The sequence below is a fragment of the Oculina patagonica genome, chromosome 3 (assembly GCF_052425735.1).
Source record: "Oculina patagonica isolate OP01 chromosome 3, crgOcupat, whole genome shotgun sequence".
Lineage (NCBI taxonomy): Eukaryota > Metazoa > Cnidaria > Anthozoa > Scleractinia > Oculinidae > Oculina > Oculina patagonica.
Window position 1 is genome coordinate 22846402 of NC_135760.1, and position 17900 is coordinate 22864301.

A 17900-nucleotide genomic window follows, 5' to 3' on the forward strand; every position below is an offset into this window, starting at 1 on the left:
AGTCGCCAATAGCGAAGCGCGCGAGGTCTAAAAACCGAATGCAAATGAACATAACCGCCGTAAGGCTCAAAAAACATCAGCGTGTTCTGAGAGAAAAAGAAGGAATCTAGGCGAAGTTTTCGTTTTATAAGAGTGTTTTAGGAATACCGGCCGCCTTAGAAAGTGTTTTAGGAAAATCGTCCGCCATTTCGGTTTGTCTGAGTCGTGACGTCACTCGCGCGCTTTGCTATTTGATCTCATTGAGTGTTCCCTTGTAGGTTACATTTAGGCTCCTGTTGTTGCATTGAACTTGGCTTGTTCATTTGTTTAAATGGTTTAATAATGCTGGACGACGGCTAGGTCTTTCACGGTATAGTAACCTGTTCCAGGCGTTCGGTTAGTTGGGAAGCGGCGCGAAGAACGGCGAGCGAAAAAATGGCGAGGGGACTAAGGCGAGGGAGCGTTTTCCTCCCCGCCCCTCTCCACTATTTTCTTTCGCTTGCCGTTCTTCGCGCCGCTTCCCAACTAACCGAACGCCTGGAACAGGCCACGGTATAGTAAATGTTTAGGAAGATAACTCGAACGAAGGTACAAGAGGTGGTGGTATATACTGGCCACAGGATGACCTGAATGATTCTAACATTCAATTTGATTGGTTGATGAATCGGCACATGCGCATTACTAAATTCCTCGATTAAAGATAATTCATTCGTTAAAACTTTCTATGCTATAGATATATAAAAAGGCATTAACAATAAATAGAAATAGGGTTTATAAGATAAAAGATGGGGGTATGGTATAATTAGTTTTCGATATATAGTTTTATACGTAGAAGTCCTATTTAGGTAATAATCTATTTCTGGAAGAAATTAAATAATGTGAAATAAGTACAAAATGTTAAAGAAGTTTATTAGTGGAATTAATTGTTCAGTTTAGAAAATGTTTTTTTTTACAACTGACGACAGAATTGATGCAGTCGAATCTTCCTATACGGACCTTAAAGGTTAGTCGAGTGGGTTAGACTAAAAGCGCGCGCGAAAGTCACCTCGCGAGGAGACGCAACACGCAGAAGGGTCTTTTCTTGCGAGATGATCTTCGCGCGCGCTCACGTTCTTGCCCACTCAACTAACCGTGAGAAAAATGAGGGACTACTGGTAGTGCATACGGACATGTAGTACTAGTAGATGCGTCCGCGAGTATCTGCATTATATAAAGGTGTCCTCAGGATCATGTAAACTATAAACCATAATAACCAGTCGGAGATGTCAAGCCTACGCCTAATCTCGTTCCCAGATCTTTTCATTCTGGTGCCGTGCAGCGCGAGTCGCGTGGGTGGTGGCAGCGAGAGCTTGCGCGACTTCGCGCGCTTTTCGCTCACCTCGTGCTCCGACTAGGCAGAGTCCGTAAAGAGATATTTGACTGTGTCAGTAAAATTGCATTTTTTTCTCCAGTAGAAACACATATTGACCTAGTATAAGGAGTATATTTCCAGTATTTATTGCATATCCCTACTGTTCTTTATTACGTTGCTTTGATACAGTCGTAATAATCAATATCCAAATATAGTAACAAACAGATGTAATTTTATAAACATGGATACAAAATATTAAAACTCAGTGGTGAAAATAATCAAAAGGAAGTGACACAGTTTAGGTCCCCTTAAACGAGAAAACATTGTTGCGGAACTGAAGCATTGTTTCCCAAAATATGTCCTGGTTTGCATGCACACACGCAACATTATATGCGGAAGCAAATTTTGCTTCCAGGAAGCCAAAAAATGGTTTGGATTTTCTTGTTTAAAAACAGTTAGCAAGGAAACAATTCTGGGAAACAATGTTTCCGCAACAGTGTTTCCTCGTTTTGTGGGGACGTTAAGATATTTAGTGGTTATATATTTTAGGGATTAACAAGTAACATATATAAAATCTAAAAAATAAATGTAAAGTTGAGGATAGTTTGGTTTCTGTTGTGTCATTGGTCGTTTGTATTCTACGCGCGTGCTTTAGACCCGGTAATACGGGCAACATTTTTGTTCAACTTGTCTCGCAACATTGTTGCATTGCAAGTTGAACGAGTTGTTGCCCGTATTACTACCGCGCGCTCAACTTGTCTCGCAACAAATTTCGGTGTTGCAAGTTGCAGCAACATGTTGCACAAAGTAGAACCGAGTTTTTCTTTTTGCAACAATTTTGTTCAACTTGCAACACCGAAATTTGTTGCGAGACAAGTTAAGCGCGCGGTAGTAATATGAGCAACAACTCGTTCAACTTGCAATGCAACAATGTTGGGAGACAATTCCTGGCGAAACGGAGGAGACGCAAGTTTTCAACTTCCGTTGGCCAGGACTTGCGTTGAATTGCGTTCACTTTGGTCGAGATCAAATTTGCGCGCAAGTCAACGCAAGTTTTTCACCGTTTGGTCACTCAACGCAAGTCAAACCAAGTCTTGCTGTTTACTTCAAGTACAGTGCAGCGCGCGCAGTAGCATTGAAATGGCTTTTTTTGACAACTTGCGAGCAAACTTGCGAGTCCGTTTGGTTACCCAACGCAAGTCTGTACGCAAGTTCAACTTGCGTCCACTTGCGTTACCGTTTGGCCAGGGCTAACTGACATGGCAGACGCAAGAAAACGTCCAAGAGAACTCAAGTTTGAAAGTTCACTTAAATGCATTTGATTCCCAAGCAACCTGTCTCGCTCCCAAAAATGTTACAAGCTGCACGCAAGGGCGTAAATATTGGAACTTTGCAAATTGAAAACTCAACAAAACGAAAACTACTTAGCATTCATAATTATTTCAAAGGTCTCGGGTTTCCATTTGATTTGTGAACAATTTATGACGCATACCCTTGCAAATTACTGATGACACTTATAACAAACTGCACGAGATAACCTTCATGAATCTTACATTGTACTTTTTAGCCTGAAGTTTGTGTTTGTTGTTTCTAATAACTCCTCCTCCTCCACCCACTTGCCACTATGTTACTGGGATACAAGGTGCTCTGAGTCAGAAATAAATTAGACTGTTCACAGTCCCCTATTTTCCGTGATGTCGAAGAGATCCACGGGATTTTTGCACTCTCCCCAGTTTTCGCTCGCGTTCGTAAAACAAGATGGCGGCCCGTCGGACTGAACGATCGATCTCTACGACATCACGGAAAAATAGGGGACTGTGAACAGTCTAGAAATAAATGACCATTTTACTTCTTCCTGACTAAGGTTCCATTTTCACCCTCTCACGGAATTATTTCATTGCAAACATTTCCAAACCTCACTTTTTTCAGTCTACATACAAGGTAATAGTCGAATATCGTTTTTTTTTTTTTCACTTTTTGACATGTTTAACAGATTGGTAACGTACAGCTTTAGTTGTAGCCGTGAAGATGTAAAATTTTGCTTCATGTCGATCAGGAAACTTTTACTAAGGCTATAGGACGCGTTGAAAACGAAGCACTTGAAAACGAAGACTGGAACTGAGCAAGAAGTATTAGGAACTCGCAAAAACCTGAAATAATCAAAACTCTCTAAAACGAACTGACCCAAAACTTGAAAACGAACACCGAAAACTGAAAAACAAATCACCCAAACTCGAAATCAAAGCCCAAAAACTCAAAACAGCCAGACTCGGAAGCGAAGCACTTTGGTTTCGCGAGTTTTGCAGGTTTTGCGTGCTTCGTGCTTAGGTCTTCATTTTCGACACCACCGCTGACAGACATGCCAGGTCAATAATAAACTATAAAGGTAAAAGGAAATATTGACACAGGTTACCTAAAGCTTGAAACTGCCAGCGTATTTTGGTGCTAAAATAGCCTTGTGAATGGTCGAAAAGGTCGGAAAGCCAACAGAAAAACCATCCTGATTGAGTAGTACTCTCATTGTGTGTTCCTAGTGTTTTGGCTGTGTTTAATCCCTAAAATCATATTTACTGGTCATACTGGTTCGAAACAAAGCCGAATATTTGCACTCATTAAGTCCTCTTTGTTTAGACTTTTTGATTTCTAGACAACTATGATTTATGCAAAATATCAAATACGCGCGCTAACGCATGTAAATTTTACTGTTTGGTTTGTAGAAATTGGGTGATACTAAACAGTGGTAAATTCTTAATCTGTTTAAAGCTGGAATTGTCAAAAGAGAACCGAGACTTTTCCAGCTCAAATGAAATTCTAGAAAAACGCTGACGTCACAAAAGATCCCCCTGCAGTTCCACACGAACTACGAAACCTATAAACTCAAATCAAATCTCTTATCTGTTTTGCAACTTAAACCCTCCATTGAATTTGTCAACTAGATTATTGAAAGTTTCAACACAAGCATGAAGCTTTTGTTAGCTTTGCCTCTGAGAAGCTCTTAGTTGAACTATTTCGTGACTCTGAGTGACAATATGATGAATGATTTAAAAAATTTTAAAAATTGTCCGGAAATGGTTTCTCTTTAATTGCACGCTTTGTTTTGCTTTGATTTTTTTCCTACCTTTTTCAGGACGATTTTCTAAAGAAAAAAGGCTTTTCTAATTAAAGATATAAAGAATATAAAACGACAGAAAATAGGAAAACTATTGCATTTTTTGCCAATTTTAATTTTTTCCCTGAATTTTCAAAGTGCTTGTCCCCAGGCTTCTCGCCAAAACATTGATAACGAGGCAGATAAACAATGTTTTTTTCTGACGTAACGCAGCGCCAAAACAGAGTTTTGGTCATCAAAAATGATGTTCAAAGGAACGATATGAAGAAACGACTATGGAAATGTGAGAAAAATTGAGCATAAAAGCTACACAGCTTACTCATCTTCAGTTCTGAAGATCCAAAAGAGCTTTTTATAGCTCTAAACGATGTCTGTGGACTCCGTTGCAAGACGAGTGTCTCGCGGTGGCGGGCTTGTCGTTCGACCCCAAGCTATCAGGTTTTTAACCATTTGGCAAAATATTTTGGCTCGATTTGACGATTTAAGTCTTCTTCAGTGCTTTAACGATGTTGATCTGGTCATTTTGTAGCGACAAGTCCTATGTAGAGAGTGTGGTGAGCTTTCTACACGACGTTGTACCGCAGGCAAGTAAAGCCCTTTTGTTCGAACTGAAAAATTTGTATTTCCATAACGTCATCCCGTAATATATGTCAGCGATTTCCAACTATTTTTATCCTTTTGCCGTTTCATTATCAGTTTGCGTGGTATTTTAGGTTATTTGAAGCCTTTGAACTCAATAAATTTTATAAACAACTTCAACTGAGAAATCGAGTCGAAATTCAGGTGAAAAATGTACGTGACTGTTATTAGGTGTGGTGAATAATAATTCGTGTTGTATAAGCTTATTTCTCTTTTTTATGGGCCGTGAAATTAACAATTGCTGCAGTTGTCCTTTGCTAGGCCATACTAAAGCAAAGTTTATATTTTGATTTGGCAGTGAAAGCGTTTGTCATGGACTAATTGAAACAGGCATATACAACATGTTCGGGTTTTTACTGGAAATATTAGACCCTATACGTTTGTGAAATTGGAATGATAAAAACATTAATACATGTTCAGCTGGAACGTCAATTTTTTAAATTTCCTCTTGAATTCATTGGAAAAACATCGCTTATTTAAGATCTTGTGATAATTGATAATATTCACTGTAATCTCAACATTGAAACAAGCAAATTTCGACAGGACATTAGTTATTCCTGTAAAATACGTAAGCTTTATACATGAAAATCTTACGTGACAAAATATGCACAGAATTTCCTAATGTCACATAATTTACCAGTTTCCATAGTTTTCCAAGTTGTGAACATTAATATATCTCCCTAGTTTTACAATTTTTCTGTATTACACGAATTAAGATTTCTATAAATATTAAGTCAGTTTTAACCTATCTAATCTCTAAGTCAACAAATCAACTGGACTGTCAAGTCTGATTGGCTTAAAATAGTATCAGCTGTGGGGGACAATGATTGCTTGCATGATTTTAATCTTGACATGTCACATAATCAATATTTAACTACTGTAAAAATAACTGAAGCCAGCCTTCTGAATTGGTTTAGTTTTCTGTCAATTAAGATTATTTCTGTCCTTGGAGAGCAGATTGAAGCTTATCATTAATAACTTTTTAGCATGCACAACTCAATAACCCGGCCAACTTCAAGCCTACACCAGAAGTATAAATGACTTATTTCTAAGGGTGATTGACATGTAGTTTCACTTTATGCACCTATCAATGGTTTGCCCCAGGATGGTGGGGGGGGGGGGGGGGGGAGGGCAACCCCAGGGGAATTTGAAATTTTTTAGAATCCAGAGTTGAATTCACCACCCCTGGGAACCAGTGAATGTCATATCTCACATATCTCCTCTTAAATTTCTAACCCAGCAGACCATTTTGGATGTCAAAATCCCTACCCTGGGAGAACTGACAATGTCAAATTCCCTTGGGTTGCCCGCCCCCCCCCCCCATCCTGGGGCAAACCATTGATAGGTGCATTACATTTCAATACATTTTCAAGACGTGTGCAGGGTGGGGGGGGGGGGTACTCGAACGTTAAAGTGATGGGGATGATCCAATGGGCCAGGGACAAACATCAAGACCCATAAAATTCCCTAGGAACTTCTCGAGTCAAAGAACTTCTTTAATTTCGTGTTTAAAAAATATTTATAAATTGGACACCTTCTGCATCTCTAGACCTTTCTAAGGAGACATTAATAAGTGTCCAATTTGACCAAATAAAAAGCCAACTTACTATTTATTCAAATTGTTCATATGATTGTGTAAATCATTACCTATGTGATGATGGTTAATTGATGATTGATGTAACAACGAGTTGTTGAGCAAGTTATTTAGAATCGTATGTCAGTCGTAATCTCTTGTCAATCTTTTCAAACCGCTTTTTGGTATGTAAATGAAACCACAGACAATCAAATTTCTGCGGACAAAGAACATCACTTATCTGATAGCATAGCAGACATTCCTGTTGGCAGTTACTTTAATTAGGAAGCGGCAGTTCTTTTTTTTTTTTCAGATTACCCCCAAGTGCTGCGAAAAAAAAAACGCCTGATCACAGGTAACTGGTTACAGTGTTTCTTGCAAAGCTTGATAATTTCTATGTTTTTATCACTTAGGCAGTAACAGGAGGACAGAAGCAGGAAGATAAGGAGAGGGTACTGTGGGTGAAGTTTGAGGAAGCAGACATCAATGGTGAGTGACGCTAAATGACTTTTTAAATATTAACATGCGAAGATAAAACAAAAAAGTCATGTTCCTGGTAACTGCCCCTTTGGACATTTTAATCTCACTTATTTTTTTTAATATTCAGAGTTTAATTTCATATAATTACTGAGAGAATTCTCACATCCTTGTTGGTCTAGAGCTATCTACAACTACGCAGGACATTAATGTTGGAACACTAAGCTCAATTAATTCTGGGCCAAATGACTGCTATACCTCCTTCCCCTCAATCAATGTTGAGAATTGACCATGTCACACACCAAGATCGGGGCATATAATTATGTTTGTCAACATTTCTTGGGGGGAGGGGAGGGGGGGGGGTTAAGAAATGAACAAAACAGTGAAAAACCCATTTTTAGGTACAAAAGGTTATTTGGTATGATAAAGAGATCGCCTTTACAAATGTCCCAACTATTTTTGACCTCCATTGTAGGTCTATTGGTCAATGAGATATAGACAATGAAAAATATTTTTTGTACCCATGCAGATAGCACACTTCACCAAGAGGAGGTTTCATCTGGAGTGGCATTACCATTACTGTTGATTCTTGGTTACACAAATGGATTTCATGTGTGGACCATCCCAGTAAGTATCTAGATTACCTGACCTAGGTCAACACCAGTAAAATTATATTGAAAGTTAACACTTCCACAGTACTACAAAGAAATAAAATTATAGCTTACCATATTTGTAAGCTGTTTTTTCAGTATTTTTACAAGTGTGATGATTGCAATAACACTAACTTACTGGTGATAGACATTTAGGTTTAACACTTTAATTATTCTTTGATATTGTTTCAGTCAACTGGTGAAGCACAGGAGGTGTTATCTCTTCGTCAGGGACCTGTGAGGGTTGTACGCATGCTCAAGACCCCATTGGAAGGTACATTTATACAGAGTGACAAATTGTGGGCAATTAGAATTTTTCTTATCTTATTTTTAACCTGGAAAAAACTTGAAGTGGGGCATGGACTACTGCAGTAGGTGATTAGAGGACATACTTGTTGATAAACACTCAAAAAGTAAATAAGTCTTTGGAGCCAAGTGAATTGAGAAACCATGCAAGAAAACAAGACTAGGACCCAGCCTGCAACTTTAATACTAGAATCCAACACACAGGTCAACCAGATTAGGCCACCCACCTCCCACAATGATAAATATTCATCAATATTAAAAACTAGCAATGGTATATTGCATTTCCTTAGTTTTGATTGGTTAACAGGTAATGGTATATGAGCTCATACTTTACCATTGAATGCAAATATGGTAGCCGATATGCACCAACGAAAACAGCCGGGGAGCTCAAATATTGCAATTCTTTGGGCGTTTTTAATAAAACAATTATCCCACTCGCGCTTATTGGATATGAGATCGTTATAGCCAACTTGGCGCTACGCCCCTCGTTGGCTATCTACCATCTCATATCCAACACGCACTCGTGGAATAATTGCTAAATGTTACTAACCCACACTTTAACTGGGATGCCAGCCAATGTTAGTATATACAGTACTCACTAAATACTGTTTGTCTCTGAATATTTAGCTGCAAAGTCAAAGGATGAGTTTGCAGAAGCAAGACCTCTCTTTGCTGTATGTGATGCTGCAAGGTCAGTAGTCAGGGTCCCCTATACTTTTTACGTGAAGCATGATGGAGGCTATTTATTTTCTGTGAAACATGATTTGGGCTTTTATTTTTTTGTGATTTGTGATTCCCAATTTTAAGATCTTTTTACTTGCGCGTGAACGCCATATTTAGCTCAAACGTGGCCTGTGAATGAAGAGTTGAATTAGCCGTGAATCGTGAATCATCTTCTTTTTTGTGACTTTATTTCTGATATTTTAGGTAAACGTACATCTTTGTTTTAGCTCTGTGGTTTGGACTGGGACTTTTGTCAGCTATTTTGTCACGGGTGAGATCTTGACAGGCACAATATCTGGTCTTACACCTTCCGAGCATAACAGTCTAAACAGGGATCGCCATGATTTTTGTGTGAATGTGAAAACATTTTTAGAAAAGCCAAATATATTTACGTGATTTCATTTCGCAGAGAGGTACAGGGGACCCTGAGTAGTAGAATTTGTCTGTCTAGAGATTCATCTCTAACGAGCCTTACATCGAGTCTTGGGATTAAACCCTTCTAGTATACAAAAGTTCCACTTTTTAATATCTCCCCCAAATATTTTAACAGGCTCAGTGGTAAATGGAAGGAATAATCATCAAAATAAAGTAGTGAATTTTATTTTTACAAGTTTGCCTGTTGACTGATTTTGTTGTCCTTGTGTTCACACAGCCCCTCCCTGCCATTTTCCACAGTCAATCTGTGGTCACTCTGTACCGGTGAGCAGGTTCATTCCATTGGCTTCAAGTCTGAAGTATACGACGTGCTGTGTAACACACGGTAAGCATGATTTACATACCGGTAGTTTACATGCATAGTTAACCTTCATGTGCAAGGCATGTGAGTGAATTCTTTTTTTTACCTGAGGTGAACCTGAACCTCAATCTTTGCACGGAACAAGGGATCAGAAAATCTAAGAACAGCTTATTGGTTTGTGTAATGTAATTCCCTTTGAAACCCCCATCCCTAATTAAATAACATGTTTGTGGGTCCTAGTGTGTTCTATATTCAAACCCCAATAAATTGATGCACTAACTTTGCTATTTACTATACTATAATTACCATGTTATACCAACAACTTAGTCTGTGCTAGACACATTCATACAGTAAAGAGATAGATCTAGAGCTTACCACTGAATGATTAACAGGTGCCTTACTCTTGGGCATGGCACAAACTGATACAAAGTTGTATAAAATAAACTCAGTATGATGATTTTTTTTCTGCTAGGTTGATGGTTGTAGCCCTTCAAGAGAAGATAGCAGCTTTTGATGCCTGCACCTTCAAAAGCTGTTTCTGCATCACCAGTAAGTACTTTGTATCTGTAAAAATTACGTCGACCCCTCCCTATAAGTAGTGCACTAAGTGGCATGTAAATATTGTTTTGGGACTTAGAAACACATTAAATCAAATGATAACATTCTTTTGCTATGGCCAGAATTATTATTTTATTATCCTTTTATTGTGTGAAGTGTATGTTTAAAACCTTGTTTTATTATTCCATAGGCTGTTACCCAGCCCCAAGCCCAAATCTCAACCCATTAGCACTGGGAACCAGATGGCTGGCATATGCGGATCGCAAGGTTTGGACATCTGCTGTTTGCCATGTCATTTCTGAATGTTATCCTGCCAGTTGCAAGAGTCATAGAAAATAAATGCATGTATGTGAGTGATATTTAATGCTTGCATTTTCAGCTGGTACCCAACCATCAGTCCTGTGGGGGAGTGTGTGGGGACAATTCTCAGTCATATACAGCTACAGTCATCAATGCTGCTAAGGTATGTCCAGAGGTTTGTGTCATTTATATTATCGGTGCATGTGACAGTCATGTCTGTACATGCAGGTATGGACACAGTTTGCAGTTATGTCATTATATAATGTAGTTTTAAAACAGAACAGTCATATTCCAAGGGAACTTGAAAAAGGTTTGAGTTATCAAGGATGAAATAAGTAAGAAACTGACCTAGAGGGGAATAAAAAAGGTACAAGTTAGCGGGAGGTTTGAGTTATTGAGATTCAACTGTATTTAATAAAAATTAATTGTAAAGGAACTTTTCCTTTTAGTGCAAAAATAATTCTATACATGTATATTGCAAAGGAACAGCTGTACTTTTATTCGTTTGTGATGTTTTGAGAAGCTATAAAGTGCACAGAATAACAAGCTAAGTAATGATTATTTAGTTTGATTGTGCAGAATAATACTCAAGAAATTACTCATTAGGACATGTCCAAACAGACTTGTAAGCACAGTGCTAGTCAAACCACTAAGAATAAAATGAGAACTGACTGTTGTTTTTGTTTTTTTGTTTTCAGACACTAACTCGAGGCCTGACAATGTTTGGTGAGAAATTGTCTATATCTTTGTGAATTGTTATTAAAGCAACCATGACAACATCTTTGATTTCAAATGACTATTGTGCATACAGTTTTTTAAGACTTTTGCATTATATCTTCAAATTGTATGCAGGAGAGACAGTTGGGCGATGGACCGGGACAGAAGTCACACATGATTATGTAAACCAGGTGAGTTCCTATATAATATTACTAATAGCTTATAAGAAAGGATAAAAGTATGTTTTTTGTAGGGAGCAGACTGTTGCATAAAACTATAAACTTTCATCTAAGGCAATGTATACATGTCTGTAAACTTTCTTTGTTCTTCAGCTTATACAAATTGTTATTGTTTGTCCTCAGAAGAAGTCTGTGATAAGACCAGGAGTCGTCACCATTATAGACACACTGAAAATCGGAAATGGGGAGGTACAGTAATCAAATCCTTTATCCCTTTTTGCCAGTGGAGTGCAGGGATGCAGCTAAGAAAACACTAAGCGGGCTCATCAACAAGACCAACTGGCTTTTCTGGCCTTGGCAGCTCTAAAAGTTTAACAAATTAAGTCTCTGTTTTCATGTGAAATTTCAGCCGGATTTAAGTTCTCTTTCGGCAGCCAGCCCTTGGCGAGATCTCTGGGAGAGGAGTACCGGTATTTTTTGCTTCTATTTCCAGTGAATAAAAATTGTCTAAAAGCTTCTCAACCAAAACAGGCTGGTTCACTTAATATTTGCTTTTTTGTTGTTATTAAAATAACTTTATAAATTTCAGCATTATCAATATTTTGTCAGTTTTGTAATATTCAAACATGTCATTTTTTTTCTTGTTTGATTGCAGTTTTGTGTACAGGAGGATGATCACGAGGGTTCTGGTATAGTGGCCCATTTCCCTGCTCATGCTGGTCAGCCCCTATCTTGTATGTCCTTTGACCCCAGGTATGCAACATTTTGTCCAAAAATCGTTTCAATGTGATAGTTAAAATATAACTATATTTTGGAAACTTTCAAGTCAATATATACAAAACTCTTAGAAAGATTAGGAACTGTTTGTGTGGAAAAGGAATTTTGACCAAAGGTGATCTAATTGTACTTTTAAAAGTACAATGTATGAAATTCGATTACAAAATAGTATTCGTTTAAAAAAGCTAATTCTGACAGGGGCTTCAAAAGCCTTCCTGAGTCGTTATTTTGTACGTATTTCTTAGCCTTTATACTCACCCTTCATTTTATTTTCAGTGGCTCTTTACTGCTGACTGCAGACGTTCTTGGAAACGACTTCCACGTGTATCACGTCCTTCCACACCCTATCTGCCCGTCATTGAGCGCTGTTCATCACCTGTACACCCTCCACAGAGGAGACACTACCGCCACTGTAAGTGTTCCATCATACAAATGGTCAAAAAATATTGAACTAGCCATGTTTTGACCTGAGAGTCGCCACGTTGTTTTTCCTTGAAGTTTATACGAGTTGTTGCGACTTGCCGCTGACCCTATCAGACATGTGCGCATTCTGATCCGGGAAATTTCAAGATGTTGGCGTTTACACTACATAGCTTCACAGCCGTTATTTGGGTTGCGAAAAAGCCTTTTAATACCTTTAGAAACGTACCCGTTAAGTTAAACAATGTTTTGGCAAACAAACTTTTCTCGTTTCCTCGGCCTTTATACTAAACGATGATGGCCGCCAAAATATTGCATCGTGGAAAATGTTTTTTTTTTTGTGGGGCGAGGAGGGGTGATTTCCCGTTGAGTCTGGGTCTTCCAGCTGTCTAGTAGAAATATATCTGAATGTTTTCATATTATTCATCTGCAGGTGCATGGAATGACATTTTCGTTCGACAGTCGATGGGTGGCTGCATCTACTGTTCGTGGCACGGTACATGTATTTCCCATCACTCCGTACGGAGGTATGTAAAAAAAGATATATCAGCACTACGTAAAGCGAGTTGTATTCAATAGCTAAACCAATAAGTTTCTAATTCGCTGGATTTTTATCCTGTTAGATACAATTTGAAACAACTGTTTTTTCTAAGGTCAATTCTCAGTATCGTCGCTTCGGCAAATCGTCGTTGAAGTGTTCGAAGTTTTTTCCGATTCTTATATTAGTGTCCAATCAGGAAGCAGCACGAGCACTCCGAAATTGTCACGCCAGCTTGAGAATACGTCCTTTTGCCTAGCAACACTGTTGCCGAAATTCGTGGGCTCAGTGAATTCTCGGGGACAGGACGTTTTTATACTTTCTTCGCGTGTCCCAGAGTGTCCGCTACAACAACAACAACAACAACAACAACTTTATTATATAATATACAACTACGGAATATACGTGGTCTTTTTACCAAGGCTTAAATTATCTTTTTCCCTCCTAGGTCCCATAACAGTTCGCACCCACTCCTCCCGTCGTGTGGTCAACCGAAGCAGTCGGTTCCACACCAGCGCTGGATTAGATGACCTGGATCAAGCAACCCCATCATCAGGCAGACACAGTCCGTGCAACGGCACAGGACCCAACCCTTCATGCTCACCAAACGGAAGCCCGCTCAGTACCACAGGGACACCAATCGCCAGGGAATCTTTGTCCTTCGCATCAACCAGCAGTAATGGTTTAGTAAATCCCCGCCTCCCTCCTCTTCCACATTCCTACCTGGTACATCCCTTTGCACAAATAAGGACCCCAGATGGCCCACGATGTGGTGGACCCTGTTGCACTGGCTCGGCCCAGCCCTCCAACAAGTGTAATGGTCGGGTAGGATTGGAGTATTCAATGGGAGCAGCAATGACGTTTGCCCCGTCTAGGGGATGGCTAGGAGGAAGTCCTAATACAGCCAGAGCAGGTAATACTTACGTCTTTGCATAGCAACAACTGAACATCGACAATTTGGTAATCCTCAGCAAATTCTTAGAATACTAACGAATAGGTCACAATACTATAAGAAGACTAGACTAGTAGTTGATTTGAAATAAAGGCTACCTAATTTGCAACTGAGCGTAGATGAAACCCCAGTGTATGAGAATTCAAATGATATTTAGCAGTACAGTCAACTCTTGTTATAGTGGACACGCTCGGGGACGCCGTTTAGTGTACGTAATAGCGAGAGTCCGTATAGCCAGGTGTGACAAAAAACGTGCCGTTAAAGCCTGCGTTAAATAATATTGACTATCACGAGCTTATGAGCAGTGGTGAAACTGCTGAGCTTCGTTGGGAATGGAGGATGAGGGCTTAATCTTTTCTAAAGAGTCCGGAAAGGAAAGGCGCAAACTGAAGTGAAAAAGCAGTCTGTTGTACAGTCACTGAGAAATGATGCAAAAATAAATATTCCAGAAGTATTTTTAAGTGTGTTTTGACAAATAACGAACAAGAAACTGCTGCAATTTTATGTAAATATGTTATTTTATATGAAAGTTCATGATGTCCGCTTTATCGAGAGTCAAAACAATAAAAACTGCTATTTTGGTACTACGAACGTGTCCGTAATTCCGCGATAGCGAGTTTCCGTAATGATAGCGGGAGTCATTTCCAGTCAAACCTTAATAGTTTTCGCCGGAGATCTGGATTTAGTCCGTAATAGCGGGGTGTCCGCAAGGCGAGAGTTGACTGTATTTTTAAACGATACTGTTTGTTTGCAGAGCCATGCAGGTCTTCAGCTGTAGACTCGCTCTTCGTGCTGGACCTTCATGGCAACTTGACAGAGTACGTGCTGGAACCACAGGGGGTGAAAACCGTACCACAGAGTGACGACACCCCCCTGGAACTTGTCACAACAGCAAGAGCACAGTGGACGCTAACGAGGTACAACTAGGTGAAGCTATTGACACCAATATACGAAATTCTCACTATTCTACCTACATTTCATTGAATTTTTCACTTATTGAAATTTGACTGTCCAAAGTCAGTAATTTTACGTTTGCGGAACTCTGCGGAACTTTTTTATATTTGGCTCAACAAAACACGTGAAACGGTTGACCAATCAGATAGAACGCGCTGAGCTTCTTGGCCAATCAGGAGTAAGCCAAACGTGACTTGGTTTACACGCGCTTGCCCGCGCTTGGCACCAGTTGGATGTTTTCCCGCGCTTTGCACCCGTTCACGTTTTCATGATTTCGCTTCGAGTTCTGATTGGTTTATCGTGTTGTCTACGTTTGCTGTGATTGGCCAGATGTGATAACTTTGGTTTTGGTTACATGTATGACAGCCACTTGTCCCTTGCATTGGTCCACCGAAGCAATTTTCGCTCTAATTGTTTTTTCCTCCGCTATTTTTAGTGCTACTATACTTCTGTGATGCTTGTACTAACTGGTGTATTTTTTCTTTTAAGGTGCACAACGTGGCCTGAAAGCAAGAGTCCCGTGATCAAAGACCTTTCTTTGTTGTTAGGGCGTTCAAAAGTGACCCCGAGTGAGCTTGCTAACCGCACCGATAAACAAGGTGAGAAGTGCAACTTTCCGCAATTCTTTTGCGCAATACTTTGGAAAACTATTGGGAAATTACAACTGGAAGCTGAAGACTCGTTCTAATTCTAATAAGTAACAATTAGTAAATAATAAAGATGGTTAATTTAAGCTCCGTGATAAATAATGAAGATGAATTGTTCAACAATGACACGAGCCTGGGAAAAGGTAAAATTTGAGTCCCCGACGGGAATCGAACCCATGACCTCCCAGATACCAGCTAGGTTACAAATCTTACAATAAATATCTGTTTGCTTTCTCCAGGTAAGACAATTGGCATGGACAGTGAATATCTCATCACCTACACCCCCAAAGAGGAAGCTCACTTCGACGGCTGCAACTCCGACGATCGGTGGCTGGCGAACATAGATATGGAGACCCACGCCGCCCCTCACCGAAGACTCTGGATGGGTCCTCAGTTCTCTTTCAAGACCTACCAACCACCAGGCTCCTCCTCAGCCTCCTCCACTCACAGCCTAGGGGACTTCAAGTCTGGGGGCTCAGGTAGTGGGGCCACTATAGCAGCTCACAACAGGGACGGTCACCCAATGGACTTCTACTCCGAAGAGCTTGATTTGCAGAGCTTGAGACTGCAGCCTGTCCGCTCGGATCCAGTTCCCACCCCGTCGGGTCGGTTCGCGTTCACTGGGTGCGCGTCACCTAATCTAGGGGGGAGCATGCCACTGATCGTTGATAACGGCCCAGGAAGCTTAACAGACCCGTGGCTGGGCATGAACAACGAGATGTTCGAAGATAAAGAGGAGCAACTCGTGGAAACCTTGGCGGACGCCATGAACGACAACGCAACCCTACCGGTGAAAAATGGAAAGAAACGAACGACTTCTATAAACGGAGAAAACCAGTTCCAATTTCAGTCGGATTGTTTGGGGGGAGGGGTGAACGCGTTTGCCTCGTATTCCCCCGCTGAAACGAGCCCCCTGTTCCCACCCGATTGCAATTGGTCGTGAGGACGAGTGGACGAATCTTCAGATTGTCTTATATGACGTTTCAAGTGGAACCTTCAACTCATGCAAAGGACGAAATAAATAATTTATATGGGTTAACAGCTGCTAGCTGGTTCTAAAAATTGACAAAAAATACAAAATGTGGAAATGATCGCTCTTATTTCACGAGAAAATTTGGTTAAGTTCTCCTTTAGAAGAGGTGATATCCTTGTCTGTCGCTAGCTTAGCTTAATTGGAAGAATATTTAGAAAGAGTTTTGACAAGCCGCCGAAGCATTGTTCTTCTTAATAATGAGTCAGTTTAAAGCAAAATCTTTCTCCGCGCACTTTTATTTATATTGATAGTATTGCATTTGCTTTTCAAAATGCATTTCAAGTTGCCTGGTGCACCGCTTTGAGAAATAGAAAAAACTGAATTTTTTTAAAGTACTTCGTGAAAAATTGTACCCTGGACATGTTTCTATATTTCTATTTTAACTACTCAGGTGCTGCTATTCTTAAGCACGTTATTGTTACATGGGTTGTAAAGGTAAATTACAAAGAAAAATTTTAAAATATTGAAAATGTAAAAAAATGTATAAAATGCAAAAAGGATTCTGTCCGTACTGTATATGAAGACAACTAAAAGGCAGATCTATTTATCCGCTGTAAAATTATGTATAGCTCTTAAGTTCCGTTAGAAGTCGGTTTAATGTTTAGTTCTGGTTTCTATAATGTAACTTAAGGTATTTGAACAGTCGCTGTATGAATAATGTTTATAAAAAATCAAAGAACAAATAATCTATCTCTAGACCTTATAATGTTTATATCAATCAAAGAACAGTTAATTGATCTATCTGTACTTAAACTTGTATAATAATGTTAAAAAGCTGTGGTGCCCCTTTCTAGTTGTAAATAAGAAGGGTTTTGTAAGCTTTTCAGTCTGAATTTTTGTGAAATGGCCCTTGGTAATTTCCCTGAAATGGTTCTAAAAGGTTAATTTATAAACCAAGTATACATGAGGTTGCTGTAGATATAAACAGAATCCAAAGGAAAAAAAGATTGTCTTTATATTTTTAAATATGCATGGGTGAAGAAACAATTAAACGTCATATGAAGCTTGATTGTGTTTGTTAAGTGTTGTGATTGAATATACACCTGATTGAAGAAACGTTGACCCGTGAAAAGCCTAAACGATAAACGATGCTACCCAAATGTTTACAGGGAAATCCGAATAAAGTAATCGTCTTCTGTGACGGAACGAGCATTATCACACAGCAGGTTGCATACAATGCTCTTAAAGCTCTCAAAGAAAATCATGATTGCCTTGATTACAAATAAATGGCATAGTATAAGGCTTACCAATGCTGTTAACCCATAATCCCATTCGGTTTTAT

The 17900-nt window shown here is 39.4% G+C and overlaps 2 protein-coding genes across 3 annotated transcripts in view; one reads left to right on the forward strand and one right to left on the reverse strand.

Moving 5' to 3' along the window:
* LOC144645265 (uncharacterized) overlaps window positions 1-17900 on the reverse strand; it is a 51250-nt gene that overhangs the window by 26710 nt on the left and 6640 nt on the right. The window lies entirely within an intron of this gene.
* On the forward strand, window positions 4637-17627 carry LOC144647081 (BCAS3 microtubule associated cell migration factor-like). 2 transcript variants are annotated; one of them, XM_078506826.1, is made up of 20 exons: window positions 4637-4877; window positions 4969-5027; window positions 7069-7140; window positions 7658-7755; window positions 7971-8052; window positions 8712-8775; window positions 9460-9567; window positions 10016-10092; window positions 10292-10368; window positions 10481-10564; window positions 11100-11127; window positions 11254-11309; window positions 11481-11546; window positions 11953-12050; window positions 12351-12486; window positions 12928-13021; window positions 13481-13945; window positions 14739-14901; window positions 15428-15537; window positions 15825-17627. In XM_078506826.1, the coding sequence occupies exons 1-20, from the start codon at window positions 4807-4809 to the stop codon at window positions 16526-16528; spliced, it is 2712 nt and encodes a 903-aa protein (XP_078362952.1). In that variant the 5' UTR covers window positions 4637-4806; the 3' UTR covers window positions 16529-17627. The 2 variants fall into 2 exon arrangements, with proteins under 2 accessions (XP_078362952.1, XP_078362953.1); XM_078506827.1 differs by having other exon boundaries at window positions 11484-11546.